The sequence below is a fragment of the Aethalodelphis obliquidens genome, unplaced genomic scaffold (genome assembly GCF_003676395.1).
Source record: "Aethalodelphis obliquidens isolate GAN/ISIS:26980383/991018 unplaced genomic scaffold, ASM367639v1 scaffold28, whole genome shotgun sequence".
Lineage (NCBI taxonomy): Eukaryota > Metazoa > Chordata > Mammalia > Artiodactyla > Delphinidae > Aethalodelphis > Aethalodelphis obliquidens.
Genome location: NW_020837972.1, coordinates 15706874 through 15734329, shown reverse-complemented (window position 1 = coordinate 15734329; position 27456 = coordinate 15706874). Strand labels below are relative to the sequence as shown.

General features: G+C 44.0%; 2 protein-coding genes across 13 annotated transcripts in view; one reads left to right on the top strand and one right to left on the bottom strand.

Moving 5' to 3' along the window:
- The window catches only part of TCTN1 (tectonic family member 1), a 29229-nt gene extending 8188 nt beyond the window's left edge, over positions 1 to 21041 (top strand). The window contains exons 3-15 of one of the 8 annotated variants that reach the window (XM_027124776.1): positions 1085 to 1215; positions 2565 to 2716; positions 4220 to 4307; positions 6659 to 6768; positions 8206 to 8226; positions 12738 to 12881; positions 14003 to 14128; positions 14739 to 14824; positions 15344 to 15484; positions 17089 to 17251; positions 19311 to 19436; positions 19873 to 20017; positions 20939 to 21027. In XM_027124776.1, coding sequence (XP_026980577.1) covers positions 1085 to 1215; positions 2565 to 2716; positions 4220 to 4307; positions 6659 to 6768; positions 8206 to 8226; positions 12738 to 12881; positions 14003 to 14128; positions 14739 to 14824; positions 15344 to 15484; positions 17089 to 17251; positions 19311 to 19436; positions 19873 to 20016 — 1432 coding nt within the window. In that variant the 3' untranslated portion in view covers position 20017; positions 20939 to 21027. Of the gene's footprint in view, positions 1 to 1084; positions 1216 to 2564; positions 2717 to 4219; positions 4308 to 6658; positions 6769 to 8205; positions 8227 to 12737; positions 12882 to 14002; positions 14129 to 14738; positions 14825 to 15343; positions 15485 to 17088; positions 17252 to 19310; positions 19437 to 19872; positions 20018 to 20938 lie in introns of all 8 variants that reach the window. The other 7 variants (XM_027124778.1, XM_027124780.1, XM_027124779.1 and 4 more) reach the window with 7 other exon arrangements.
- A 30-nt stretch (positions 21042 to 21071) lies between these two features.
- Positions 21072 to 27456, bottom strand: part of HVCN1 (hydrogen voltage gated channel 1) — a 28678-nt gene continuing 22293 nt past the window's right edge. For all 5 annotated transcript variants that reach the window (XM_027124786.1, XM_027124784.1, XM_027124785.1 and 2 more), the window contains 4 exons: positions 25686 to 25790; positions 23880 to 24111; positions 21761 to 21873; positions 21072 to 21397 (listed from right to left, as the gene is read on the bottom strand). In XM_027124786.1, the coding sequence (XP_026980587.1) occupies positions 21332 to 21397; positions 21761 to 21873; positions 23880 to 24111; positions 25686 to 25790 (516 nt within the window). In that variant the 3' untranslated portion in view covers positions 21072 to 21331. The remainder of the gene's footprint in view (positions 21398 to 21760; positions 21874 to 23879; positions 24112 to 25685; positions 25791 to 27456) is intronic.

The window sequence follows — 27456 nt, the reverse complement described above, 5'->3', positions numbered from 1 at the left end:
GAAAAATATTTAACCTCACTAGTAAAAGAGAAAATTCAAATTTAAACAATGAGATAACAGGCTTTTGCCCATGAAATTGGCAAAGGGTAAAAACTGAATGATAATATCCAATCTTGGCAAGAGTACAGGAAATACGCGCTCTTATTATTACAGTGTTGGTAAGGATGCATCTTGCCTTTCTGGAAGGCGATTTGGCAGTATGTCCCAGAAGCCTTAAATTACGCGTACCTACCTTTTGACCCAGCAATTCCACTTCAGGAGATATGGCCTAAGGAAATAAATGGCGATATTAATAAAAATTTATGTACAAGGATGTCATTATAGCATTATATATAATCGGGGAAAATTAGAAACAGCCTAGATCAACAGTAGAGGATTGGTTAAAAAAATTGGGAGTATCTTAATAAATTGGTATAAATGAAGCTATTTAGTATAATAATACAAAAACATATTTGATATGGGAAATATTGGGCACTATATATTAAGTGGAAAAAAGCCTTAAAGCAGTATGTAATATCTCATTTTTGTTATATCTCTATGCCATATCTGTATCAGTATCAAATAGATTAGGGTTTGTTAAGTCTGGGATTGGTTGAAGACTTATCTATACTGTAACTTCTAAGCCCCGAAACTTCCAGATGACGTTACATTTTCTCATTCTCACAATCCTTTGTGAAGACAGCTTTATTCTAAAGATTAGGAATTTTGGATCCATTCTGAGTACTTATAAACAATCTGAAGTTCTGCAAAATTTTATGTAATTGATTCTGTCAGAGTTTGCAAGGTTCATTTACATCAAAATTATACTCTGATATGTATTCCATACTTGACAAGATTTTCTTAAAGGTGATTCTAGTTGTCTTCATATTTTCACGGTTAGAGGAAGAAGTTTAAAATGCCAAACAATTTAACACTGAATAAACTAAATAAAAGTGGATTCAATTCTAACATCGCACTTTCATAAATATCCTCCGTGTAGTTGTTAACATAGTATAGTGCAAGCATCTGACAGTTTTAAAATAATCTTGCTAAGATTGTGTGCATTTGCCTTAAAACTTTGTCTTATTATTTTTTTAATTTTCAGGAGTGATAGTCAGTTTTGTAGTCAAAAAGCAGCCATCTATTCATTGAATTTTACAGCAGACCCACCTCAGAGAGTATTTAAACTTGTTGACCAAATCAATCCATCTATTTTCTGCATTCACATTACAAACTGTAAGTATTTGATGGTGATATACTTTGTGAAACTCTGAAAATTTTTTTCTTTTAAAAATTCTTTTATGGAAAAATGTCCCATTGTTAGATTTAAAGCAGTTATTCTGTGGTTTGGGTAGAGTTTATCTTGAGGCCATTCCACAGACAACTGCAAGTAACTTTATAAACCTGTGGCCATGCACGTTTTCTTTAATTGTGCTTGTGTAGTTATCTTTTGAAATCTCATACTTTATTTCAAAGGTGTTTATAATATGTAGACATGCATAGGAATCTAGATTTATTTAGGGGTGTGTGTGTGTGTGTGTGTATGTATGTGTGTGTGTGTGTTTTACTTTATTTCCTCCTGATTTAATAGTTGAGAATCAGGTTCAGCTTTGGTTTCAGGTTCCCTTTTTCTCTTTTATTTTTACTAAGAATATTTGCATGAAAACAGGATCTTTATTTTTTTATTTCTTTATTTTTTTTTTGTGGTATGCAGGCCTCTCACTGTTGTGGCCTCTCCCGTTGTGGAGCACAGGCTCCGGACGCGCAGGCTCAGCGGCCATGGCTCACAGGCCTAGCCGCTCCACGGCATGTGGGATCTTCCCGGACTGGGGCACAAACACGTGTCCCCTGCATCGGCAGGCGGACTCTCGACCACTGCGCCACCAGGGAAGCCCCAGGATCTTTATTTTTATCTGAGCATTTAGCTCAGTTAGGTGTCTAGTTCCAAAGTACATGTGAGTGTAAAATGTTATCAAGATATCAAAGATCAGAGACACATTTATGGTTTTATCTAACTTTATCGTCTTTTCAGAGTGTCTTTATATTTTGTTCCTTTGCACCTGAACATTTAGGCGATTGCTCTGTGATTTGTAATCTGAGGTAATGACTGGTCAGTCATTGTCATGTTTTCTGACATAACAGGCCCAGTGAACAGACCAGCCTGTTCCCTCCTCCTCCCACCTCTCATGTACAGGGCACATTATCCTCCTGGGCTTTGGAGGTGGCTGTGTGAGGGTAGAAACAGGGTCTTTCATTCCCATAGCCATCTGGAGAGAGTTGTCCCTTAGAGGTTTATGCAGCAGATGCCTCAGTCCATGGGCCAGAGAAAGAGATTGATTATTATTGGTTTCTCTTGTGCTCTTTACCTGTAGGCTTTAGAAACCATTGCTTCCACAATAGAGAAAGACCCTATTTATTTAATAAGATTCAAGAAATCTTGGGGAAAGTGAATATAAAAAGAGACACTTTAGTGTCTTCACATCAACCTTAATGCTACTGAAAGTTGTTTCCAAAATACTACATATGTTATATATACTATACATGTTATGTTTTATACTGATCTAAAATGTTTTTTCTAAAAACAGATAAACCTGCATTATCCTTTATTAATCCGGAAGTGCCTGATGAAAGCAATTTTGATAAATTGATGAAAACATCGGATGGTTTTTCAACGAATGCAGAATCAGATGTTTCCTTGACAACCAAACCGGATGCTCCAAATACTGCAAAATATGAGGTGAGCCAGGAACTTAAGTCCACTCATCCCGTCACAAATATCTTGTCTTTGTAAGTTAACTTTTCAGTTTGTTCCCAGTAAACGGGCTTTCCTGAGACACAGAATTCATATTATAAACTAAAAAACTTAATGTGCGTGCTTATAGATCAAAGATCATGAAAATTAAACTTGAGTAGTTGAATTCTAACATAGGGTTTTGAGGCATTTATTCTGTGGTAAGCTTGCATTTGTCTCTGCAGAATTTTTTCTTTTCCACCTCAAAAGATGCAGCAAAGTGCTTTTTTCTTTGCAAAAAAATTTGCAAAGATGCAAATTTTATGCATCTTCCTGTGTCACTATAAAAGTTACCACTTCTTGAGAATTTCCCATGTGCCAGGCACTGTGGAGAGCTTTTCAGACATAATTGCACACAACCCTGGGAAGGATATGTCATTGTCTCCATTTAAGTGATGAGGAAAACACAGGTATAGGAAGGAACTAGTGTTGGAGCTATATTTTACTGGTACAAAGTATTCCTTCCATGGATGTGTCGTTATTTATTATTGAGTCATTCCACTATTTACCAGACATTCGTTTCTAGTTTTTGCTATTGTAAATAATCCACAATAAACATTCCTATAGGTACATATATATATATATATATATATATATTTTTTTTTTTTTTTTTTTTGGCTGTGTTGGGTCCGTTGCTGTGCACGGGCTTTCTCTAGTTGCGGCGAGCGGGGGCTACTCTTCATCGCGGCACGCAGGCTTCTCATTGAGGTAGCTTTTCTTGTTGCAGACACGTGGGCTTCAGTAGTTGTGGCCCGCAAGCTCAGTAGTTGGGGCTCACGGCCCTGGAGTGTGCGGGCTTCAGTAGATGGGGCACATGGGCTCAGTAGTTGTGGCTCTTGGGCTCTAGAGTGCAGGTTCAGCAGTTGTAGCACACGGGCTTAGTTGCTCCGTGGCATGTGGTATCTTCCTGGACCATGGATCAAACCCGTGTCCCCTGCATTGGCAGGTGGATTCTTAACCATTGCACCACCAGGGAAGTCCCTAAATACATATATTTTTGTCTGATTAAACCTTAGGATATGTTCCTATAAACGGGTTAACTTGGTCAAAATGAATGGGAATTTAAAATACCGATACCAGATTGCTCTCCAGAAAGATTGCAGGAATTTATACTCCCAGCTCTGGTGAAGGACAGGGCTTGTTTCCCCCTTGCTGGCACCTGTGTCAGCTTCCTACATACCCTTCCAGTGGAATAGAAATAAAATTGCCTAGAATAAAAAAGCCTGCAAATGCAGTAACATGCGTACACAGAAACACACATTCTTAAAAGGAAAAGGGTGGGACAGCTAGCTAGAGGTAAGCTCCCTGCGGACAAGGACCACATCTGTTTTTTAATCACCCCTGTGTTCCCGATGCCTGCAGTGCTGCCTGTCACATAGTAGGTGTGCAGTAAGTGTTGAAGGAACACCTTAGTTGCACCATGACAGCTGTTTGTTGTTCTCTTTGCAGTATGGGGTTCATCTGCAGACTTCACATTCATTTCTGAGATTTCCTTCTCCCCTTACATCATCTCTGTGCACCGATAATAACCCTGCAGGTAAGAGAGTGGGCACTTTTCTTCCTTTCTGCAAACAGAGTTTTTTCTTAGTTTATATTTATAGTAGTCATAATTAAACAGACTTCGTAACTAGAAACAGAGAGTCTTAGAGTTGAAAGAGGCCTCAAAGGTTGAATAGTTCAATTTCCCACCCAGTGCCAGAATCTTTTCTACAACATGCAGTCACTGTTTGAGCACTTGCAATGATGGGGAACTCACTACCTGTAACCAGCCCATTAAGTTGTTTAACTCTTCCAGTTGTTGGAAAGTTCTTCTTCTTTTTTTTTTTTTTTTTGGTGGTACGCGAGCCTCTCACTGTTGTGGCCTCTCCCATTGCGGAGCACAGGCTCCAGACGTGCAGGCTCAGCGGCCATGGCTCACGGGCTCAGCTGCTCCACGGCATGTGGGATCTTCCCGGACCGGGGCATGAACCCGTGTCCCCTGCATCGGCAGGCGGACTCTCAACCACTGCGCCACCAGGGAAGCCCGGAAAGTTCTTTTTTTAAAAAAATATTTATTTATTTGGCTGCAGCAGGTCTTAGTTGCAGCATGCAGGATCTTTTAGTTGCAGCATGTGGGATCTAGTTCCCTGACGGGGGATCGAACCCGGGCCCCCCTGCATTGGGAGCATGAAGTCTTAACCACAGGACCACCAAGGAGGTCCCTGTTGGAAAGTTCTTTCCTCGCTGGAGCTAAAGTTTGTCAGTAGTTAACACTGATTAACTGTATGCTGGGTATTGTGTTAAGTGCTTGCATGTGTTTTTCCATGTGATCCTTAACAATGATCCTCTAAGGGAGGGTTGTTTTCATTCTTTAGATGAGGAAACTGAGAAACGTTCAGTTTCTTACTCAGGCGGTGGTGGAGCAGGGATACAACCCATGCAGCTGCCTCCCATGGGTCCTGCTTCTCCTTCAGGAGCATCATAGACTCCATGGAGTAACCCTCTTGGCAGTGGAAGGCAATAGGCCTGGCTCTCCAGTCCTTAGCCAGCCTCACTATGCAGAAACCTGCTAAGCCATGGATGATAGTATGTGGCCTAATGAAGCAACACTTGCTACACGAAGGAAAATGTGTTCTATTGAATAGATGCTTAACCTTGCTCACACAAAGGAACAGTGTAAATTAAAATGAAACTGGGGGACTTCCCTGGTGGCGCAGTATTTAAGAATCTGCCTGCCAATGCAGGGAACATGGGTGTGAGCCCTGGTCCGGGAAGATCCCACATGCTGTGGAGCAACTAAGCCCGTGCACCACAACTGCTGAGCCTGCGCTCTAGAGCCCATGAGCCACAACTACTGAGCCCGTGTGCCACAACTACTGAGGCCCGCGTGCCTAGAGCCTGTGCTCTGTAACAAGAGAAGCCACCACAATGAGAAACCTGTGCACCTCACGAAGAGTAGCCCCTGCTCGCCGCAACTAGAGAAAGCCTGCAGGCAGCAACGAAGACCCAATGCAGCCAAAAAAATTAATGAGAAAAAAAAAAAAAAAACGAAACTGAGATACTGTTTCCACCTACTAGATTGGCAAAGCGTAAAGAAATTTAAGTCTGTGGATAAGTAGGCACTTGTCTATATTGCTGGTGGGACTAAAAATTGGTAAGGCCTCTGTGAAGAGCACTTTGGTATTATGTATCAATATTGCAAATGAATATGCCCTTTGACCTAGCTTTTCTACTTATAGGAGTTGGTCCTACAGAAACTCTGGCCCACATGCAAAACAATAGATTGCAGCATTATTATAGCAAAGCTGGAGACAACTTCCATTAGTGGGGAACTGGTTGAATAAATTATGGCATGTCTATAATAGAATACTAATTCTCCCTGAAAAGAGTAGGAGGAAGCTCTTTATGTACTGAGATAGACTGAACTCCAAGATGCATTGTTCAGTGAAAAAAACAAAGGGCAGAATATATATTGTGAGTTTGTTTCCAAAAGGGGAAAGAAATACTAAAAAAAAAAAAATTTATACACACACACACACATACATATACATATATATACATACATACATATATATACACATGCGTTTATTTGCGTAAGATATTTCCAGAAAGATACACAAGAAACTTCATGCTGACTGTCTCTGGGGAAGGGAACTGGTGGTTGCTGGGGGACAAGGGTTGGGGGGAGACTTCTCTCAATATCTTTTTGTGCCTTTTGAATTTTGAATCATGTGAATGTATTATGTATTTGAAAAATATTTTTTAAACCCTATATTAAGCATATTATGTCTGTGTCGTAACTTTGCAGTTTTACTTAGATTACAATTTTTTAGTTACTGTTGGACAGTTAAAATTTTTCTTGTTTAAAAAATTTTTTTCCCTTTCCCTTGGGAATGCTACGATTTCCAGCATTTCTGGTTAACCAAGCTGTTAAGTGCACCAGAAGGATAAATTTGGAACAGTGTACAGAAATTGAAACCCTGAGCCTGGCTTATTACAGCAGCCCTAAAATTTTGAGGGTAAGAATTATTTTGAAGTGAAACTTGATTCATTGGGTTTATTTTCTGTTCTTTGTACCCTTTTAAAATATAAGTAGAACATCATTTCAATACATGATTGACACTCAGAAATTTTCTTCTCCGGTTCTTTGGTATACTGATACCAAAGATATTGAAATAATCACTTAAAATAATTTTTATTTTTATATAGTGAGCTCATATTTTGCTTCCTTTTTTTTTTTGATTTCATTCATTTTGATGGTAACCAATAGTCTGTCTCCTGAATTAAAAAGACCTTTATTAATAACCAAAACCTTTTGAATTATAAAAACATCTTAATGTCTGTCACGGGAATGATCATGTTAGCACCACAAAGTTATCTTTCTGGTTGGCAGATGAAATAAGCACCCAGGAAAGGACAGGAAATATGTTTGCTGGAGAAGAAGAGGCCCCTGTGTGAAGAGGCCCCTTCTTCCTGGTTACGGTGACTGAAGCCTGAACTGAATAGATGAGAGGCCACTGGCCTGCTTGGTGGGTGATGTGAAGGGTTGCAAGGGGAGAAGACATTTTTCAGTGATTTAAAACTGTATGATTATTTTGAAAGCCCCCTTCCCCTTCTGATTTCCAGAGTGTGGTGACGGGGGCGTCCATGGCACCTGTATTCATCTGGGCTTCAGTTTTCAGAATCAGGTTGAATCTTTCCTCTCCCTGCCCTTTCCCTCTCCCTCTCTCCTCAAAGTCAGCCATCTATGCCTGTGAATTCTTCCAATTCGTGTGACTTCTCACAGTTGTCCTGGAAGCATTCCCTCGGGCGTGCAGGCACAGTTCTTTTTCAGCTTAGCTCCCCCGCCCCACGTCCACTCATCCCTCTCCCCAAAGCTCCCATTAGCCTAATAGGGCATCTTGGGGTTAGAGAAGTGGGGTTGGCAGCGTGGGGACAGGAATGAAGGGAGGTGGAGCCCTTTAGGAAAAGAGTTCCAGCGGTGCTGGGGAGGCAGGAGCCTGGCCCTGAGGGGGCTCGGGCTACAGGCAGGAAGGCCACTTAGGAGACTGGACATTGCCTGGGCAGGCAGTGGTGTCCTTCCGATGAGGACAGGCGCAGTGCAAGTGACCAGGAGGATGGGAGCCATGTCTTCCCTACAGTGTTATGTCACTGATGACCATATGGAAAATACTGCACAATTACACTGAAGTGTGGAGGCTTCCTGAGACTAGCTCTGTTGGGCTGGTCTCCTGAGCTTCCATTCAGAAGGAAATGAATATAGAAGGGAAATGTAAAGTTATTATGACACAGATACAAAAAATATATAGGTGGCAAGTCTTGATTAAGGAAATTCTGTTTTCCTCTTTGAGAAGTCTTTAATAAGATGAATGTGCCCTTTAACCCACGGTCTGAAAAAGCAATAAAAATGCTTCTTTTTGTTGTACTTAACAAAATTTGTTGTTCTTTTTATCTAGGTGCCTGGTTCAGGAACAAAGGTAAGAGTACTTCTTAATGGAATTATTGTCTTACTTCGGAGCGTTTGAAATGAATACACTTATGGTCAGAAGGGTACCTTACTGCCAATAACAAAAACATTTGCCAAAAAGCAAGCAGAAATGAAATAGGGAAACTCCTTAGTAGACCATACTTTTGCTATCACAAAAGGGTCAGATTTTCAAATTCCTTAGTTTTTGTAGTGCACACTTGTTCATGTTTAAATGACGTAGCTGTCTTGACTGACAATGGGTGTGATTGGCTTCTGTGATTTCAGGGCATCCCTTGATATCTTCTTGGCCTCTTGTCAAGAGAGCTGGCTAGCTCCCAGGATTCTGCCTGTCCAGTTTAGAAGATAGAAAGAAACCTTTTGCCCAGTGAATGTACACACCTGTGCAGGAGGTGCGCACTCTCAGTGTAGCTTCCAGTGTTGAGTTGCAGGTAGGTTCTGTTCAAAGCCTTAGGGCCCCAGCTCAGGGGCCCTATAGAGCTGTGGTCAGGAGGCCACGGTCTCTTTGCAGATATGTCAGAGAGAAGTATGGTGGATCTACCTCTTACTCTTGGGGCTGCACCCTGTGCCTGCCTGTGAATACAGTCCCCAAGGAGGCCAAGGCAGTGGCCTTGTCGTAGTCTCCCAGAGCCTGTGGAATTGGTTGCCCTTGGTTCAAAAGTCAGCTTTGCTGTTGTTTTCTTGTGTGACATATGCCTCAGTCTCCCCAGCTGCAAGTGGATGGTAGGTCTCTGCTCCAGAGGCTTGATGTAAGGCTCGAGGGAGAATGCACATAATGTAAGACTTGGTGCTTGGTGCAGCAACTAGCACGCAGGAAGCACTGCGGACAGCAGTACCCACTGTGATTGATTTCATTACATCTCTGGACACAAACATGTTTGAGGTAGACATTTGGAAAGGAATGGTTGTGTGACTTTGGACTTCACAATACTGTGTGTGGGCCTGGATTTCCTCATCTGTGAAGGTGCTTTCAAACTTATTTCAGTTATAGTGCTTCTTCAAGTGAAAGAAGGGAGAGCCTTCCCTAGTGTGTAACGTGGATTGAATCCAAAGCCCCTAGTTGGGGCTTCCCTGGTGGTGCAGTGGTTAAGAATCCGCCTGCCAATGCAGGGGACACGGGTTCGAGCCCTGGTCCGGGGAGATCTCACATGCCGTGGAGCAACTAAGCCTGTGCACCACAACTATTGAGCCTGCACTCTAGAGCCCGTGAGCCACAACTACTGAGCCTGCATGCTGCAACTATGGAAGCCCATGTACCTAGAGCCCGTGCTCCACAACAAGAGAAGCCACTGCAGTGAGAAGCCCATGCACCACAACGAAGAGTAGCCCCCGCTCGCTGCAACTAGAGAAAGCCCACGCACAGCAACGAAGACCCAGTGCAGCCAAAAACAAATAAATAAAAATGAATTGATTAATTTTTTAAAAAACCCAAAAAACAAAGCGCCTAGTTGGAGCAGGGGTGGGGTCCGAAGCCCTTTACCTGCCTGACCTCTCCATCTTTCTCCTTTTTTGGTCCCTGTGAGGAACCCTACAGCTCCCAGGGACCCAGTTTGAAAGTCATACAATAGACTAGCTCTCAAATACTTCCAGCCACTAAAAAGTGCCTTTATTATAGCATTCAAAGCTTGAACTGTCTGTGGGGACAACTGCCCTGTACGCCATATAGTGTTGGTACTAAGATGGTGCCTAGTAGGTACTGGGCACTCAGTGGGTTATGTGTTAATTGAATGAATGACTAAGGATTGATTCAATCAAGAAGGGAAGACCTATTGTGAGGGATAATAGGACGTTACTCAAAGGCACGTACTATGTGCCGGGCACTGTTCCAAGTGTATGTGTGTCTGCAGTCCTTTAGTTGTCCCAGTGGTTCTAGGAGGTAGGTCCTGTTGTTGGCACTCTGGCATGTGAGTCACAAAGAGATGACTTAGCTTGCCCAAGGCTACACAGCGGGGAAGAGGCAGAGCTGGGACAAGAAACCAAGCTGTCTGGCTCCAGAGACCTTATTCTTAACCGTGACATTGGACTAGCTCTACTGTGTGCCAAGCCCTGAGTTTGGAAGTTTCACACACGTTCTCTCTTTGCGTCCTATGGCCACACAGTCAGGAAGTGGCAGACTGTGACTTCCAACTCAGATCTGTGTGACACCAAAGCTTGTGCTCTGAAGGATATCAACTAATATCAGGGATGTGTTTAAATTCTTTTAAAATGCAGCTTCCAAGGTTAGAGGATGAGGAATATAAAAATCGGATCCAGTCTCCCCATTAATGGAAGCCCATTGTGATTGCTTGGAATTATTGTCAATATCTATTGAACCATCAATGAAAGATTGTCATGGCCCTGTAGTTTCATTGTTAAGTATGCTTTACTTCTTTGCCAGTGGGTAGTTTGGGAATGGGATATGATTGAATAGGACATTCAGGAAACTAGAAGAGCCGTACTATTTTCATTCTTGTGTCTGGTCCAGTGGATGGTGATATACTAGTGCAGCTCTTGCCACTTACACTCATCCATCAGTCTTTACAAAGCCAACTGAACCCTTCCGTTTCTGCCAGCCACACCCACACACCATGGGAATGGCTCCATCAGAGGATATGGAACAGTGTGCACTTTCTTAGAACACAATATCATTGCTGAATCAGGGCATGTTCAGATAAAGGAATCCAGGGTTATCTTTTGATGACTTGCTTAAGAGCTAATTAACCGGTAGCATGGGACTCCCTGCATAACTCTTTTTTTTTTTTTTTTTTTTTTACGGTATGAGGGCCTCTCACTGTTGTGGCCTCTCCCGTTGCGGAGCACAGGCTCCGGACGCGCAGGCTCAGCGGCCATGGCTCACAGGCCCAGCCGCTCCACGGCATGTGGGAATCTTCCCGGACCGGGGCACGAACCCATGTCCCCTGCATTGGCAGGCGGACTCTCAACCACTGCGCCACCAGGGAAGCCCCCTGCGTAACTCTTAAACCCAGTGGTGCGACTTGTTATGCAGAGGATGTTGTGGTGACTGGTGTTGCCCTCCTGCGACTCCATCACATGACATCTAGTCTTTGCTTCTGAACCACGTCACGTTCTTATATTAGAGGTTTGACTTACAAGGATAGTTGCCGGTCTTCGTGGTCATGGGAGCAGTACATAAGAACTCCTTGTTTATCTATAAAATTACAGCTTAAATACTTAATAATTTTGAATTATAAACAACATAGTACATGGTTGAGGGCAAAGTTCAGAGCAATATGAACAACTAGATATAAATTAGGTTCCTTCCTAAACAGTGGTTTCTAAGAGCAGGCATTTAGAGCAAACATCAGACTTGTCTCATGGTACAAAGAGGCCAAAATATCTAGAGGTTTGAGCCATTTAAAGGATTGCTTGGTGCTTTGTCACTCTGCTGGCAATGGCCATAAGTGAAAAATGTCCTTTAATAGCATTGGTCTAACCAGGGCTTCCTGATTTTGCTTTAAAAATTTGTTTGTCTCTGTTTTTCTTACCCATGATCCTACCACCCATTGTGTGCGTGTGTAAGGGTGTGTGTAGAAGTTGTGTGTAAACTGGGTCAAGCATATATTCAGAGAGGTTGTGGGGCTTTAGGAGGATGGACCCTGGGATTGTGTGAAGAATGTGCACGTGCGTGTATACAGTGAGTGTGTTTATCAGTAGGAGCTGTGGTTTGGAGGTGAGAGTGTATGTGTGCATTTGATGTTGTGATGGGAGTTTGTGTGTATGTGTGTGTGTGTGTGTTTGGGATATAATTCACGTACTATAAAACTTACCATTTTAAAGTGTACAATTCAGTGGTTTTTGGTATATTCACAAGGTTATGCAATCATCACCAACATCTAATTCCAGAACATTCTCACCACCCCAAAAAGAAACCCTGTGCTCATTAGCAGTCACCCTTCATTCTACCCCAACCTTCTTTTCTAGTAGATTAGAAACCGCTAATCTACTTTCTGTCTCTATGGATTTGCCTATTCTGGACATTTCCTATAGATGGGATCATGTAGTACGTGGTCCTTTGTGTCTGGCTTCTTTCATTTGGCACAGTGTTTTCAGGATTCGTCTATGTTGTAGCATGTGTTAGTGCTTCTTTCCTTTTTATAGATGATTCTTTTTATTTATGATATTCTTTTGTATGGATAGACCACATTTTATTTATCCATTCATCAGTTGATGAATGACAGCTGGGTTATTTTCAGTTTGGGGCTATTAAGAATGCTGCTGTGAACATTTGTGTACACGTTTTTGTGTGAATATGTTTCCAGAGGCAATCACTTAACATTTTGAGTATATCCTTCTGAGATATTTTCTTTGTGAATGTATTCATGTGTTTACATGTAAATATCTGTGTTTTTGCAAGTGTGGAATTCTAGGATGCATATTGTTCTATAGCACGCTTTTCCCGTCTTGGCAGTGTATCTGTAGAGGTGTGTTTCAAGTTTTTTGTTATTTTAACCCATTCACCTCTGTTGTGGTGTGTCTTTAATAATCCAGGACTTTACTTTGCAGGTCCCTATCACTGTTCAGTCCATCCTCATTCAATCTCTAAATAAAACGCTAACCCGACTGGAAGACACTGACACTGATGTATTGAGGCCGCTGGTTCTTATCGAGGCTGGGCATGATAAAATCTGCACTAACATCATCCTTGAGGTAGGCGCCCAATTTGGCTTTGAAAGTTTGCTCTGTTTGTGGGCGACTCAAGCTGCGTGGTGCTGAGGGGTAACTGGACGCCCTCCAAAGGGGGCTCTGGCCATCCGATGGTATCACTTTTCTTGTCTTGGCCTCCTACTTCCCTTTATCCTGTCTCATCAGAGCTCGCTTCTTTGTCTCTGAAATAATCGTGTGATTTTTCTCCACAAACCTAGTAACTTACAAGGATACGTCAAAATTTGTTGTTGCTGTTGTTGTGTTTGTTTGTTTGGTTTTTTTTAGATGTTGGGAGTAGGAGTTTATTAATTTATTTTATTTATTTTTGCTGTGTTGGGTCTTTGTTTCTGTGCAAGGGCTTTCTCTAGTTGTGGCAAGCGGGGGCCACTCTTCATCACGGTGCGCGGGCCTCTCACTATCGCGGCCTCTCTTGTTGCAGAGCACAGGCTCCAGACGTGCAGGCTCAGTAGTTGTGGCTCATGGGCCTAGTTGCTCCACGGCATGTGGGATCCTCCCAGATCAGGGCTCGAACCTGTGTCCCCTGCATTGGTAGGCAGATTCTCAACCACTGTGCCACCAGGGAAGCCCCATGTTTTTTTTTTTAATATTTATTTATTTGGCTGCGCTGGGTCTTAGTTGCGGCACACAGGATCTTCATTGTGGCATGTGGGATCTTTTAGTTGTGGCATGCAGGATCTTTTAGTTGCAGCATGCGGGCTCCTTTAGTTGCGGCATGCAGGATGTAGTTCCCTGACCAGGGATCAAACCTGGGCCCCTGCATTGGGAGTGCAGAGTCTTAATCACTGGACCACCAGGGAAGTCCCGCTGCTGTTGTTTTAGCACATTTATCTGCACAGATAGGCTATTACATTCTGCTCAGACCAGCTGATTTGGAACTTATGTAATTGGGCACAGAAAGGCTTAGATGCCCCTGTCTGTCAGCTGGGGCTGATGCTGAGGTAACACTTCCCATAATCCGATTGGACAGGAGAGAAAAGCTTTAACACGTGGAGAAGTGGGAAAGGATTTGCCTCCTAGGTACATGTTTTTTTATCTGAGTTATTAATACAGCTACAGAAATTTATTGGAAACAGGTGTATTTGAAGTATTATTTTGTTTTTTAGGTGAAGTATAGCCTCACGTATACAAATGCAGGTGAGATAATAAAAGCTGATGTCTTTGTTCTTCTGGGAGCGGTTAGCAGTGCGATGGTTCCATTCCAACAAAAGTTTGAAATTTATTTTATTCAGGTAAGTTTGATCAGTTTTGTATAAGTATGTAATTGCCAAGTATAAAGAAATCATGACTTAGTGGGGAAAAAAAAATCAAATTAGAAGTATTACCACTTCTAACCATTTGTATGGAACAAAGGACTTGCATGTATCCTGTGGAGCTTGTAATGAAATCAAGCCAGAGTCCTTGTATCTTTTCCATTTGGGAATAAGATGCTCTTCCATGTGAGCTTGTTCTTTTACAGCATGATGTACTCCTACACTCAGCAGATATATTTATAGTTCTGAGTAGGGAGAGAGATTCTTTTATTGGTTGGTAATCCCACATTATGAAAACCATTTCATTTTCTCTCTGCCATTTCCTTATTAAAATGGGAATTACTGGGCTTCCCTGGTGGCACAGTGGTTGAGAGTCCGCCTGCCGATGCAGGGGACACGGGTTCGTGCCCCGGTCCGGGAGGATCCCACGTGCCGTGGAGCGGCTAGGCCCGTTAGCCATGGCCGCTGAGCCTGCGCGTCCGGAGCTTGTGCTCCGCAACGGGAGAGGCCACAACAGTGAGAGGCCCGCGTACCGCAAAAAAAAAAAAAAAAAAAGAATTACTTGGGGCATTTCTGCATTGTCTTTCAGCAAAATACGAAGCCAGTTCCTCTCAGTGGAAACCCTGGTTATGTTGTGGGACTCCCGTTAGCTGCTGGATTTCAGCCTCAGAAGGGATATCCTTTTGGCACCATAGAGAAGCTTGATTTCCCTGTCCATGTGTGTGGGCTGCACTTCTTATTGCTGAGAGTCCTGAGGGCTGGACTCTCGCCAGAGCTTCCTGTGGGTGCCTCTGCCTGCACAGCAGGTAGGGCTGTGTGGAGCTTGACAGGGTGGAGCAGTACAGCGCAGGAGACTGTCAGTGTCTTACAGTGAAAATCTTAAGACAGAAAGCTTGACAGACATTTAGAGGTATTTAATTTTATACTTAAACAGAGACTCTTAAACAAATTGAGTGATTTTGAAAATTTGGAGTTAATTTTGAAGGGCCTGTTTCTGAGAAGTTTTCTCCTGAGGATCTCCTAATCAAGGAAAATAGTTATAACTATTTTTTGCCTTCTTCTGGGAAATAACTGTCAAAATTCCCGAGACCTAGAGAAAGGGATATTTGGGTCTCTCCCATGTGACTCATATGACACCATCTCCTAAGAATCAGCTGCTTTAGTACTGGGCAACTCCCTTAACCTTCTGTGAATGTCTGGGATTATGCAGACCACGAACAGATACGGACAACTTACTCTTCTTCGTAGCACAGCTGAGCAAGACTGCTTAGCAATAGCGGGGATCCGGACCCCAGTATTATTTGGTTACAACATGCAATCTGGCTGTAAACTCAGGTAAGAGAGTAACTTGCTTCTGTTGGAGCCCATTTGTGTTGATCAGAAAACAAAGCATTCTTACCCTTTGCATTTTAATCAGAACTCTGCATCAGCTGACAGGCTCATTAGCATTATTATTAGTGGGTAGTAGCAACAGTAACAATAACTTACAATGTTGTTGTTTTGGTTTTCTAATTTTAATTCTCATAACCATAAACCATTTGTCATGATTCAAAGGAAAGTGTTACAACCCTTGCGCTTATCAAATATGGCAGAGTAAAAATCTCAAGGCTTCGTATGTTTTGTTTCTAAGGTGGCATAGCTCTTGAGTTCATAGCAAAAATATGTTCTCTGAAAGTCCTTCCTTTATTTCTGAATTTTAATGTACTCAGCACAACAAACCCAATGAGAGGCAGCCTGAATGTGATCTGTTTTTAATTTATCTTTTTATTATCAAACATAATGTAAAATGTCAAACAGCTCTTCATGGCTTGTACTAAAGACAGCAGTTCTTACCTTCATTTCCCCCATCCCAGAGACAATCACTTGCAACTCTTACAGCTGATTTTTTGGAAATTTACCCCCAAATATTTAAATAACCCACACGTAATGCTAATTCTTGATTTTTTTGGTTTTATGACTTATTTTTAATTTTAATTTTTTTATTCAAGTATAGTTGATTTATAATTTCAGGTGTACAGCAAAGTGATTCAGTTATATTCTTTTCAGATTCAGATTCTTTTCCGTTATAGGTTATTACAGCAATTGAACATAGTTCCCTTTGCTATACAATAGGCCCTTGTTGCTTATCTATTTTATTATGACTTTTTTTATTTATTGAGCTCCCACTGTGGAGGATGAAGATTTGGCTCTTTCTCCTTTGATCCCCTACCCCACCACCCGCTCACTTCCCATCCTTATGTCTCCCCAGGGTATCTACATCATTATTTTGGTTAGACCAATATTCACCATTTACATCATTCTGATTGCTTTAGACTAGCATTTCTCAAAGAGGGTTCCATGGGATACATTTCCATAACATGTCAGTAGGGGTAAGTCTGTGGTCCAGTATGTTTGGGAAACACCAAATTAAAGTTAAAAACATGATTCCTTACTAAGTAAGCACTTCTCAGAGTCTTCAGTACACTAGTGTACTTCAGGGGGGACATAGGTATGCAATAGTTCCCAAATTTTTGGCCATGGAACCCTTCTTGTACAGAGCCTCTCCATGGAATACAGTTTGGGAAACATTGTTTTGGATTCATCTCCCTGGCCAACCAAGATTTCACAAAGTGAGAGACACTTTCACTTCAAAAAATCCCCTTTTAGAGAGTGAGAAAAGAAACTAGAGAGAATATGCGTGTTGTTGAGGGCTGTAAAAACTGCAGGTACGATATTCTATAATCAGAGATGTTATGGGTACTAACACTGTATTAAAGTGATGCATTTCGCAGTTGTAACATAAAGGCTAATACCTTGTCTCTCATTTTTTAGTACTTTTTTGTGTACCAGAGAAATGTCAAAATAAAATATGACCCTGACACTTATTTAAAAAAAAACACAAAAAACTGCAGGTCTGAACAATCACCTCATTCGGTTGACCTTGTTTCCTTTCCCAAAAGACTGACCAAAGCTATCGCGTGTAGGCTGGTAGCGCAGAAGGTGGAGAGCCTGCTGAAGGGCCAGGGCTTCCCAGATTATGTGGCCCCTTTTGGAAATTCCCAGGCCCAGGATGTGCTGGACTGGGTACCCGTCCACTTCATCACCCAGACGTCCCACATGAAGGTAAAGGGGGAGAAGTTGAAGGCCACATGCTAGTGGTCTCTCCAACGTGCACCTGCCCCTCACTGTGGGGAGGTAGAGGCAGTGGGGGAGCTGGCGGTGGGGGGCTCTGGGTAGGAGCTTGGGCTTTGTCGTTAGATGAGCCTGGATCTTGAACACTGATTTTGCCCCTAGTTAGCATTGTCGCCTTTGGCCAATGGTTTTACAGGTTTGAGCCTCTGTTTCCTCATTTGATAGCTATATTACTGACCTCATGGACTTGTTGAGAGTTAAATGAGGTAACATTCATGGTGCCTAGTGGTCACTCCATAAATGGAAACCACTACCAGTCACCATCCTATTCCTTGTTGGTGTTATGTAAGGCCTTCTCTAGGCATCGTGATATGATAGGTAAATGTCAGAACTGTTTCAACAAGACTTCCGTCTGCACAGCTGTCCCATCCGTTGTTCCCTGGTCTATAAAAGCAGTCCACATGTCAGAGCTTTCAATTCTAAAGTTCCCAGAAGAGTTTAATGGAAGTTGACGTCCTCCAAATAGGTTCTGGATCACGTGCGGTTCTTCTGCCCACCTTTTTCTTTTGTCTCAGCAGTCAGAGTGTGGGCCAGCCCCCATCACCGCAGGCGTGCTCCCCATCTTATCCTTTAATTGCCCGGCTTTTTCTTGTCACAGTTTCTTCAGGCCTCTCATTACCTGCTTAGCACATTTATAGCGTGGGGATAATGGGGGTGAGGACTAGCTCCGATCCCGCCCTCCCCACCGAGTCCCCAGCAGGGACCCGTGGTTTACTCAGTCCCTGCTGTTCACCTAAGTCTTGGCTCAGCTCTGCTGCCTCAGTGAACCAGGCAAATTGCTTCTAGTTTCTCAGAGATGGTTAAGACATCCAGTTATTACTTATCCCTCAGAAGGGAAGACATAGGTTGAGAGGAGAGGGGCAGCAATGCAGACACTAGCACTGCTGGGGTCTGTGCTGGTCAGGGAGCTCAGAGGGCCTGGAACGGGTTTTGTACCAGCCTTCTAGGCATAGCCAGCACGAGAGCATCTGCTAAGCTCAGTTGATACCAGCTGCGTGTTGCATCTTTTCCTAATAACAGGATATTCTCAAGGATTTTTCAGCTTGCAAATTTCTTAAAAGGCAGTTTTAAGCCAAGGAATTCCACCCGTGCCTTTTTGGCAGGCACCAAATTTAGCAGGCCTGCTAGCTTTTCATGCCCTAAAGAGATGTATTTTTTTAAACTTTTTATTGTGGAAAAATTTCACACACAAAAGTAGAATACTCCCGTGGAACTCCATCTCCCCGTTGGGCAGCTTCAACATTATTACATTTGCCAATTGATGAGACTGTAAAGGCGGGAAAGAGGTCTGGAAGGCCCCCTCGCCCATTTTCCCCTTGGGGCTGAGCAAACAGGGGTCCTGGGCAGAGGCCTCAGGCCCAGGTCCCAGTGTCTAGCCTGAACTCGGGCAGCTTCATTGTGGCACCAGTGCTCTCGGTGCAGAGGGAGAGTTAACATCTGTGACAGCTTAAGATGCCGCCTGTATACCCCAATGTAGCATCTTAATTGCCAACTGATGAAATCAGATAAGTGACAAGGAAGCACTTAAATTTCCTCTAAGTGCATTTTAACATGATATGCAGTCAGGTTTAATTTCTGTCTGTTAATAATACCGTTCTCCCTCTCCCCCCTCCCCCCGTGCCAACTTTGCTCCTGAAGTATCTCTGAGGTAGATGTAAACAGGCAGGTGCAGTTAGAGCTGTTAAGGCCCTGGAGGTTCCACAGTTGGGTATTGGGGTTACCACAGCTGCCAGGTAATGCTGGCCTCTTTAGAGATGGGAAGGGATGGAAAAATTATGCTTTAGGTGTTAAAATATTTTTGGAGCATTGAGTACTTTAAAATATGTGCTTTTTCTAAGCTGTTTTTATCTGAACTTCTAGAGTCTATTCATCTTGTTCAGAACATTTTGTAATATGTGAAACATTTTGTAATTAAAACTCTGAACTGCAGATTAAGTTTGACTTGAGGTTGTTTAATACTCAAATTGATTAATGGCATTTTGTTTTGCAGGATTCTTGCCAGCTCCCAGTGGCGTTGGCTATAGAAGTGAAGTGGACTAAATACGGATCCTTATTGAACCCACAGGCTAAAATCGTCAATGTAACTGCAAATCTGATTTCATCCTCGTTTCCTGAGGTAGGCCTAATTTTAAAGGTATAGGTTAAGACACGAGTCCAGACAAAACTGTGATAGGTGAAATTTATTTTGTAAAAAAGATAATTAAAATTTAAACAATCTGGATTCTTAAAACAATTTAGCAGTCATTATCTTTTACTTGGAGAAAAAACTCCCCTGAACACAGGGGTTTTATTCACATTAACATTCTTGTTTAGACTTGATCTTTTAAAACTCTTGTCTTGAGTTGTGAATGACATCGATGTGTTAGGACAACCTGAGTGAAAATTGTATCTCTCCTCTGAGTTAATGGCTGATTAGCCCTCCACGTACCTACCAGATTCATGAACCAACAGTGGTTGGGTGAGGAAGGAAATGAAAGCTGTCCCATCTTTGTTATCCTGGTGAATACACTGGAGGGCAGGGCTTGCATCACTCTGATTTTTTTTTATTACAGACCAACTCAGGAAATAAAAGGACAATTCTTATTTCCACTGCGGTTACTTTTGTGGATGTGTCTGCACCTGCAGAGGCAGGCTTCAGAGCTCGCCCAACCATCAATGCTAGGCTGCCCTTTAATTTCTTCTTCCCATTTGTCTGACGTAAGTCATTAAATAGGGAAACTACACCACACCTGCCTAATCAAGCGCGTGTGGGGCCCAGGGCTCCTTGGAGACATCTCACTTTATTATACGTATAACCCTTGAGGTTGCCCCCAGACCGACACACTTCCCCTCTCCACTCACTTCCCTCCTCTCTTTTCTCTCTTTGGGAATTTCATTCTACTTGCTTTGACTTTAGAAGGGGTCTGGCTTGGCCATTTCCAGTACTCTCAGTACATAGGTCATATGCGGGAGCCAAGTTGCACCTTTGGGAAGAACGTAAAGAGAACAGACCTTGAAGCAGTGCAGGCGTTGAGGGTTTATCCAGTTTATTCATCCCCTGCTTTAATGTGAGTTATTTTTTAAAATATTATTTTTAGTGCTCGCTTCGGCAGCACATATACTAAAATATTATTTTTAGTTCAGGCTTTTCAGGTCCCGTTAAAATGAGTACAAAAATAGCAAGTGGTATAAAATCATGCAAGTAGAGTACAAGGCCTCACGAGGGGATCTTCCCCCAAATGTCATGTTAATTACAGTGGAGTCTTGGGTCTAATTGCTACTTCTGTACCAGGCACTGAAGCTAGCTTGCTCTCCAGCTAGTGGGCCGGTATAGGATGCCACAGAGTGATTCCAAGCAGTTGAACCTAGAAAGAATACAGTAGGAGGGCCTGTGGGAAGGAGAGAGTTTATTTTATACATTAATTGTACAGTAATTGAGAAAAATGTTGTCAGGGTGCAGAACTGGGTGGAGCCAGCTAAAAGTTGGAGGACGCAGAGGAGGGGCTGGCTGGGTACTTGAGAACAAGCCCCTTGGGGGACATTGTGATTAGCTGTTTAGAACAGCTTGGAAATAGAAAATATTTTTCTAGAATGTGCTGATAGCTAAGGTAGCTCTCTTTTTTCTCTTTTGTCTTTCAGAGTGGTCATATGAAAGGGTGCACGGTTCCTTAATATACGTGCGAACTGTGAAAACTACATTTGATGAGATTAAGTTTTATATACAGCTAGTAATTGTCCAGCTTGTAGTTCATTTTCAAGCAAGAGTCAAGTGTTCAGCATGAGAAAAATATAGTTTATGATATATTTGTTAAACAGTGTGGGGTGGGAATGGGATGGGACATTCTCAGTCACACCAAGGAAGAAATAGAGCCTCTGAAAGACTGTGTCCCCCAGAATCCGAGCTGGCAGCAGTGAGACAAAGCCATCAGAGCAAACCTCTCCCCAACGTGGCCCCAGGAGGGGCGGCTGTCTTCCTCGTCACAAGCCCGTGAGGCAGGTCTTCCCTTTGGGGTGGGTGGAGCAGGTATGCCTCTAGTTCACCTCACCAAGAAGTCCATGCTGTCTCAATAGCTTGTTAAGTCTTTCAATTTCTTGTTCCTGTTATTACAAAAAGCAGACAAATAACTGAATTTACCTTCTGAGCCTCACCAGGGATGTGGCAGTCACACAGTGAGCCGCAGACACGCACAGGGAAGCAGAGCTGAATGAAAGCCATACTCCTCATGCAATCAGTCAGCCGGGGCCCAGCAGCGATGGCAGTGAGGAGAGAGACCTGGCAAAGCTGCAGGGAAGGAGGCAACGCCTAAACTGAATCTGAAAGGACAAGGAAGGCCTGACCGAGGGAAGTGGGCTCCGGGCTAAGGGCACTGAGTGAGCAGAGGCCTGGCCTGGAGAAGCTCAGTGCTGGAGGGAGGGAATGATCTGTGTTCACAGAGGGCGTTTTCCCAGATACCTTCTTACCTTCTCAGAGCAGCTGAATTCAAGGTGTTGGATCTTGGTGGCCAGTTGTATATTTATCTGTTTTAACCTTAGTAGCTGCCGTTCAGAACGTGTCTTAACCGAGATAATTATCCCTGAAAAATAATTGCGAGGGTCTCCATGATACTGGTCTCTAATTTAGCCCCTTGGGAAGAAAACTGTATTCCTTACAAATGTATAACTGGGAAGAGTGGTGACAAGTAAAACAGTCATCATGGCTTAAAGGCATCAGAACTAGGAGGGTCAGAGTTTTCATTTCTGAGCTACTCAGTACCCAGCTGTGAAATACTTCTTTGGCTTTTCTGGTGTGAGAAATCCTTAAAAATAATCACTGACCAGATGAAGGTTAAGCTCCTTAGTAGGGGGCAGTTCACAACAGTCTTGCTACTTAGCAGCAGTTGTTCAAAAGGCACTAAGTGCAAGCCTGGAAATGCTCAAGCTTGGGGTTGGGACTGTCACTTTGCCAACTTTCTGCCTCCAGAGCTGTGGCCAGTTGTCAGACAATGACCTGCATCTTGGCTTGGGGGCTGGGGGGGGGGCTCCCAAATGCCCACACCACACTGCAGACACGGCCTCAAAGACTGGGCTGCAGTAGGGCTGCTCCGCCCCTTTCCAAGTGTGAGTGACAGAGTCTGGACCTTCCCCCACACGTGTGGCGCCCACAAGGCCTGGGAGTAGCCATCCCTGGTCCACAGTGTTCCTGGTTGTCTCACTGAATCCGGTTTAGCCTTGTGTTGCTTCAGTCACGCTACTAAATTTGATAGCAGTGTAATAACGGGCAATAGCCAGTCATATGCCTCGCTGTCATTTAGACAAAGAAAATGAACAAATCTCACAACAGTGTGATGTGAGAGTACTGGGTAGTAACTGCTTCATGAGTCATTTATAATCAATCAGTCATGGTCTATCTACCTCACATAACCTTTGCAGAGAGTATTTTTCTGTTAGATTAGATGAAAAAATCGACATAAGCATCTAAAATATTATCTGAAAAGCCTCCATTATTTCCTTTGACAGAACCCAAATAAAGGTTCTTAATAGGCTTTACTTTAATCACTAGGTCTGAACTGGCCGCCCCCAAAGCCCACATGCCCGACAGAGCCGCTCTCACAGCCCTTTCCCCGGCCAGGTGGCACCACAGCAGGCGGCCACAGCAGGGGATGGGCCTGCTTCCAACAGGCTGCACTGTCGCTCAGTCAGTCTCCTGACAGCGACCCACAGCCCGTCGTGTTGGGCACTAGTCTAGGGATTCCCAACCCTGCTGGACACCCAGTCACCTGGGAGTGCTTCACAGATGGACACCTCCCTCTGGGCTCCGCACCAGACTCTCCCCTTAAAGTGTCGAGGGTGATTCTGATGCGGCAAGTCTGAGGACAGGCATTTGATCAACTCTGACTAGTTCGCTGATGGCTGAACCGCTAACCAGTCACTAGGTCCACATAAAACCACAGCACAAGTGACTTCTCTGACATGGAGGCTCCCTGCACCAACAGAGAGTGTGTGAGGAAGAGGATCTGTACCTGAAATACGGTAAAGCAGTATTTCCCCAAGTGTGTCCTCCAGAGCCAGAGTCTACAGCACGCTCATAGGTGTTATTTCCTCCCAAAGTGTTGAACTGGTCAACTTGGAAAACAATTACAGTTCTCAGAGCCTTCATCATGCTAACTCGTGTTGTGACTTTCTCAAAGGGGGCAGAGTCTAGTGTACAGCATTTCTCAGCTTCCTTGCTCCCTTTCCGAAGGTGCCCCTCCCAAGGTGGGATGGGGTTTGGTAGAACACTCTCCAGGAAACACCAAATGAAAAACAAAGGTGCTTTGGGAACCAAGCTGGCAGGGATTGGTCAGGGATTAGTCTAACCCTTGCCATAACCATCTTTCAGTAATCATAGAAATGAGAGTCTGAAGGAGAAAGGCACTTCCTCTCAAAGAACACGTCCTGGTGTCAATTTGTAGCCACAAAGGTGACAGTGGGACACCAAATCAGACCATGTTTCTCTTGGTTGCCAGGAGGAGGAGGACCAGGGCCTCTGTGCCCCTTCCAGGCTCCACCCACTGTCCCATCCCCCGCCCCCACCCCCAGCCCAGGAGCGCAGGGGACATACCGTTGATGATCCGGGCCACCCGCCACAGGCGGAGCAGAATCAGCAGCCCTAGAGCCTCAAACTCATGCTCCCGGAAAAGGAGGACAACGTCGAGGATGAAGGAAACCACCACGACGATGGCGTCCAGGATTTCAAACTTGTGGTGAAAGAACTCCAAGCGGAAGACGAATATTTTAAAGAAAATCTCCATCATAAAAAAGGTCAAGATGGCAATGCTCATGTAGTGGAACACCTGAAGGGGACAAGGAGATACAGAGTAGACTCAGGCTATCATGGGCTGGGGCAGGTCACACAGACGAGCTGGCCTTGAATGCCCCTGCCCAGTCACCGAGAGAATCCATTCATTTGACCAATCGCAAATTCCTGCCAGCACCAGGCGCTGTTCTCGGGCCGGACTGTGGCTGAGAACAGCACACACGTTGCTCTCTGAAGGGCAATGGGGCAATGGCAGTTGAAAACATCCGCCATGCCCTTTGGCCCTGCAGAGCTCACGCGTGCACAAAGACAGTAAGGATATTTACTGCAACATCATTTGCAGAACAAAAGATTTTCTACATTGTTTGGAGAACAACAGAAACGTCCACTAGACTAGGGCACTTGTTAAATGCATTATGGTATCTCCACATGGAGCATTACGCAATTGTTCAAAAGACCAAGGCTGATCCGTATGTATCGACTAGAAATGATGGTAAGATGGTAAGTGAAGAGAGTTCCCAGATCTTGATTTATAAATACTAGCCTTCACTAAAGTAACCTTTTCCATTCTGGGGCAGGGAAAGTACGAATGAGCTGGGACATCATCCAGGGCCAGAAAACAAGGAAACACTCAAAGGCTATGGAGTCATGTCAAGAGGACAGAGCAGTCAGCTCGAAGAGGCTCACAGTGACCAAATTTGGGACAGTTTGGATATTTAGTATTTAGGGGCGAAGTGCCGTGATGTCTAACTTACTTTTGAATGGTCAGACAAAAATAGATGGGTGTGGGGTGTGTTTGTGGATACGTATATATATAAAAAGAAAGCAAATACAGCAAAATGTATATTTGCCACTTTTCATAATAAAAAGTAAAGAAAAAGGCACAAGACAGTGAGTATAGGAGGTATATTACTGATTCTATTAAACAACAGGGAGAGGAAAGATAATCATCTATGGGAGGACTTGGGTTGGCACAGAAGAAAACGTTAACGGCTGCCGTGGTGAAAGGAGCCACGAGTAGGAAGGAGGTTTAATATTTTCTGCCTGCTCTTTTACCATTTGAAAAGACATTTTTGCATTGTCCACTGAATTTTTTTCAAAGGGTGTGGGGAGATGCTTTTAAGCCCCTGGCCTTCTCCCCAGTTACTGGTGATGGGCCGCACAATGCATTTTCAGTGTGTCCACTGCCCTTTGGGTGAATGTCTGGGATGGGCTCAGGCAGGAACTGTGAATCAGGGAATAAATGGTGGGCACATCCCCCCCAAATGGCTCCAGCACAGGGACCACGTCAGAATGTTGACAGGAGGAAAAACAGCTCGTCTTCCCCTGGGGGATGGGAAGGAATCATGCTCCTGGTTTGAGAATCAGTGACAAACTCCAGCTCAGTGGTCTAGGATAGCTCAAGGTTCAAGCCATCAAGTGACTTGAGGAGGTTTCCTGCTTGTAGTAAATTCGTATCTATAATTGGGAAAGGAAGACATTTTCTCTGCTCTTTGACTGAAAGCACCCAATCAAGCCACCCTCAAATAGGCCTGGTTACTCCAAGGCAGGTGCTGCCCCACCCTGCCCACCCACAGAGTGAACCACATTAAAGGGCTGTGGACACACTACCCTGGCGGCATAGTTATTCTTGTCAGGCTGGATGATCTTAAGGTCCAGAACGAGCTCGGCGAGCACCAGGAGGGCATCCAGAACGACCAGGCAGATGATGATAACCTGTGGACCAAGGGAAGAAGCAAGAAACCATGAGACCTAAATGGGGACCCTCCTTTCATCTTTAAGGGCTGGAAACATCTGAGTGAAACCACTGGGGAAAGACGCCAAGGATGGTAGGCCACTGCCCACAGCCCAAGTGCCCTGCAGGGAGCCTGCTGGGGGCCAGCTCCTCTGGACAGGAGCCCCTCCTTCCAGCCCTGGGCAGTGCCTGTCCTAAAGCCTCCGTGTGGCCCAGTGACTGACCCTCGGTCACCATTGGTCTTTCTCTTACTCATAAATCCACTGCTTCTCAGCATCTCTCCAACCAAACTGCTAATTCCTAGATGGCAAAATATACTAAAGTTTCTAAAAGCATTTATTTTTCTGGTTCTGGGGATTGCTCTTGCCAGGGTACACCCAGAACAGATGCTCAATAAGCAATTTAAAATTTAAAACATCCAGCCTCAGAGATATGGCCTCCTCCAGGCAGCTGGGTTAGAGTGATGTCCACTGTGCCCATGAAACAGCTTCTGGCTGGAGCCGTGAGGTACCCACCCCAACTCCCATGTGCTCGCTGGGAGTGAAGGGGGAGGGAGTCCTGCGTCTCCTGGAGAACAGAGAAGAGCTGCTGTAGGAAAGACAATCCGGTGGGTTTTGTGACCTGCTGGAGGGGGGAGGAAGGTGGGAACCAGGGTGAAGTGAGTGGGTGGTCTTATCAATGGCAGTGGGGGTAGTCATGGTGACGGAGGTGGTGATGATGGTGAGGACATTAAAGGTGGGGTGGAGTGATGGCATTTGGGGAGACCCTGGGGATGACATGGTGGTGGTGGAGATGGCAGCAACGGGAGGAACCCCAAAGGACACTGCGTGACCCTTCTCTTCCCTTGGAAATACTGGACCATCACTTACTTCCCCCAGAGCCTTGCCTCTTACACTCTCAGGTAGATAGATTTTGATCTCTGAAAATTAATCTGCCATTATCTTGGCAGTTTCTATAGTTTCAGGGTGAAATTAAACAAGTTCAGGCCTATAAAGAGTGGACTCTTAAACCTTTTGACCATTTCAACCTGTAGTAATTATTTCAGTAATTAAGTATTTGATGACATGGTTTATTGTGAAAATTGTATGGCAAAGTGCTTTGTAATGAAGTTTTCAGACAAATCCAAATTCAGTAGCTTAGTAAAGGTTCAAGGGACTTCCCTGGTGGCTCAGTGGTTAAGAATCTGCCTGCCAATGCAGGGGACGTGGGTTCGATCCCTGGTCCGGGAAGATCCCACATGCCACGGAGCAACTAAGCCTGTGCACCACAACTACTGAGCCTGCGAGCCACAACTACTAAGCCCGTGTGCCACAACTACTGAAACCTGCACGCCTGGAGCCCGTGCTCCGCAACAAGAGAAGCCACCGCAATGAGAAGCCCGTGCACTGCAACGAAGAGTAGCCCCTGCTCGCCACAACTAGAGAAAACCCACGCACAGCAACGAAGACCCAATGCAGCCAAAAAAATACTCAAGCCTCAGATGAGGTCTTTCTTTCCTTCTTTCTTTCCTCCCTCTCTCTTTGGTTTTTAGACCTAAAGGGATCTAAGAGCTCATCTGGTCTAAAACCAAGGCACAGAGTTATTAAAAACAGACTGAATATTATATATATATATATATATATATATATATATATATATATATATATA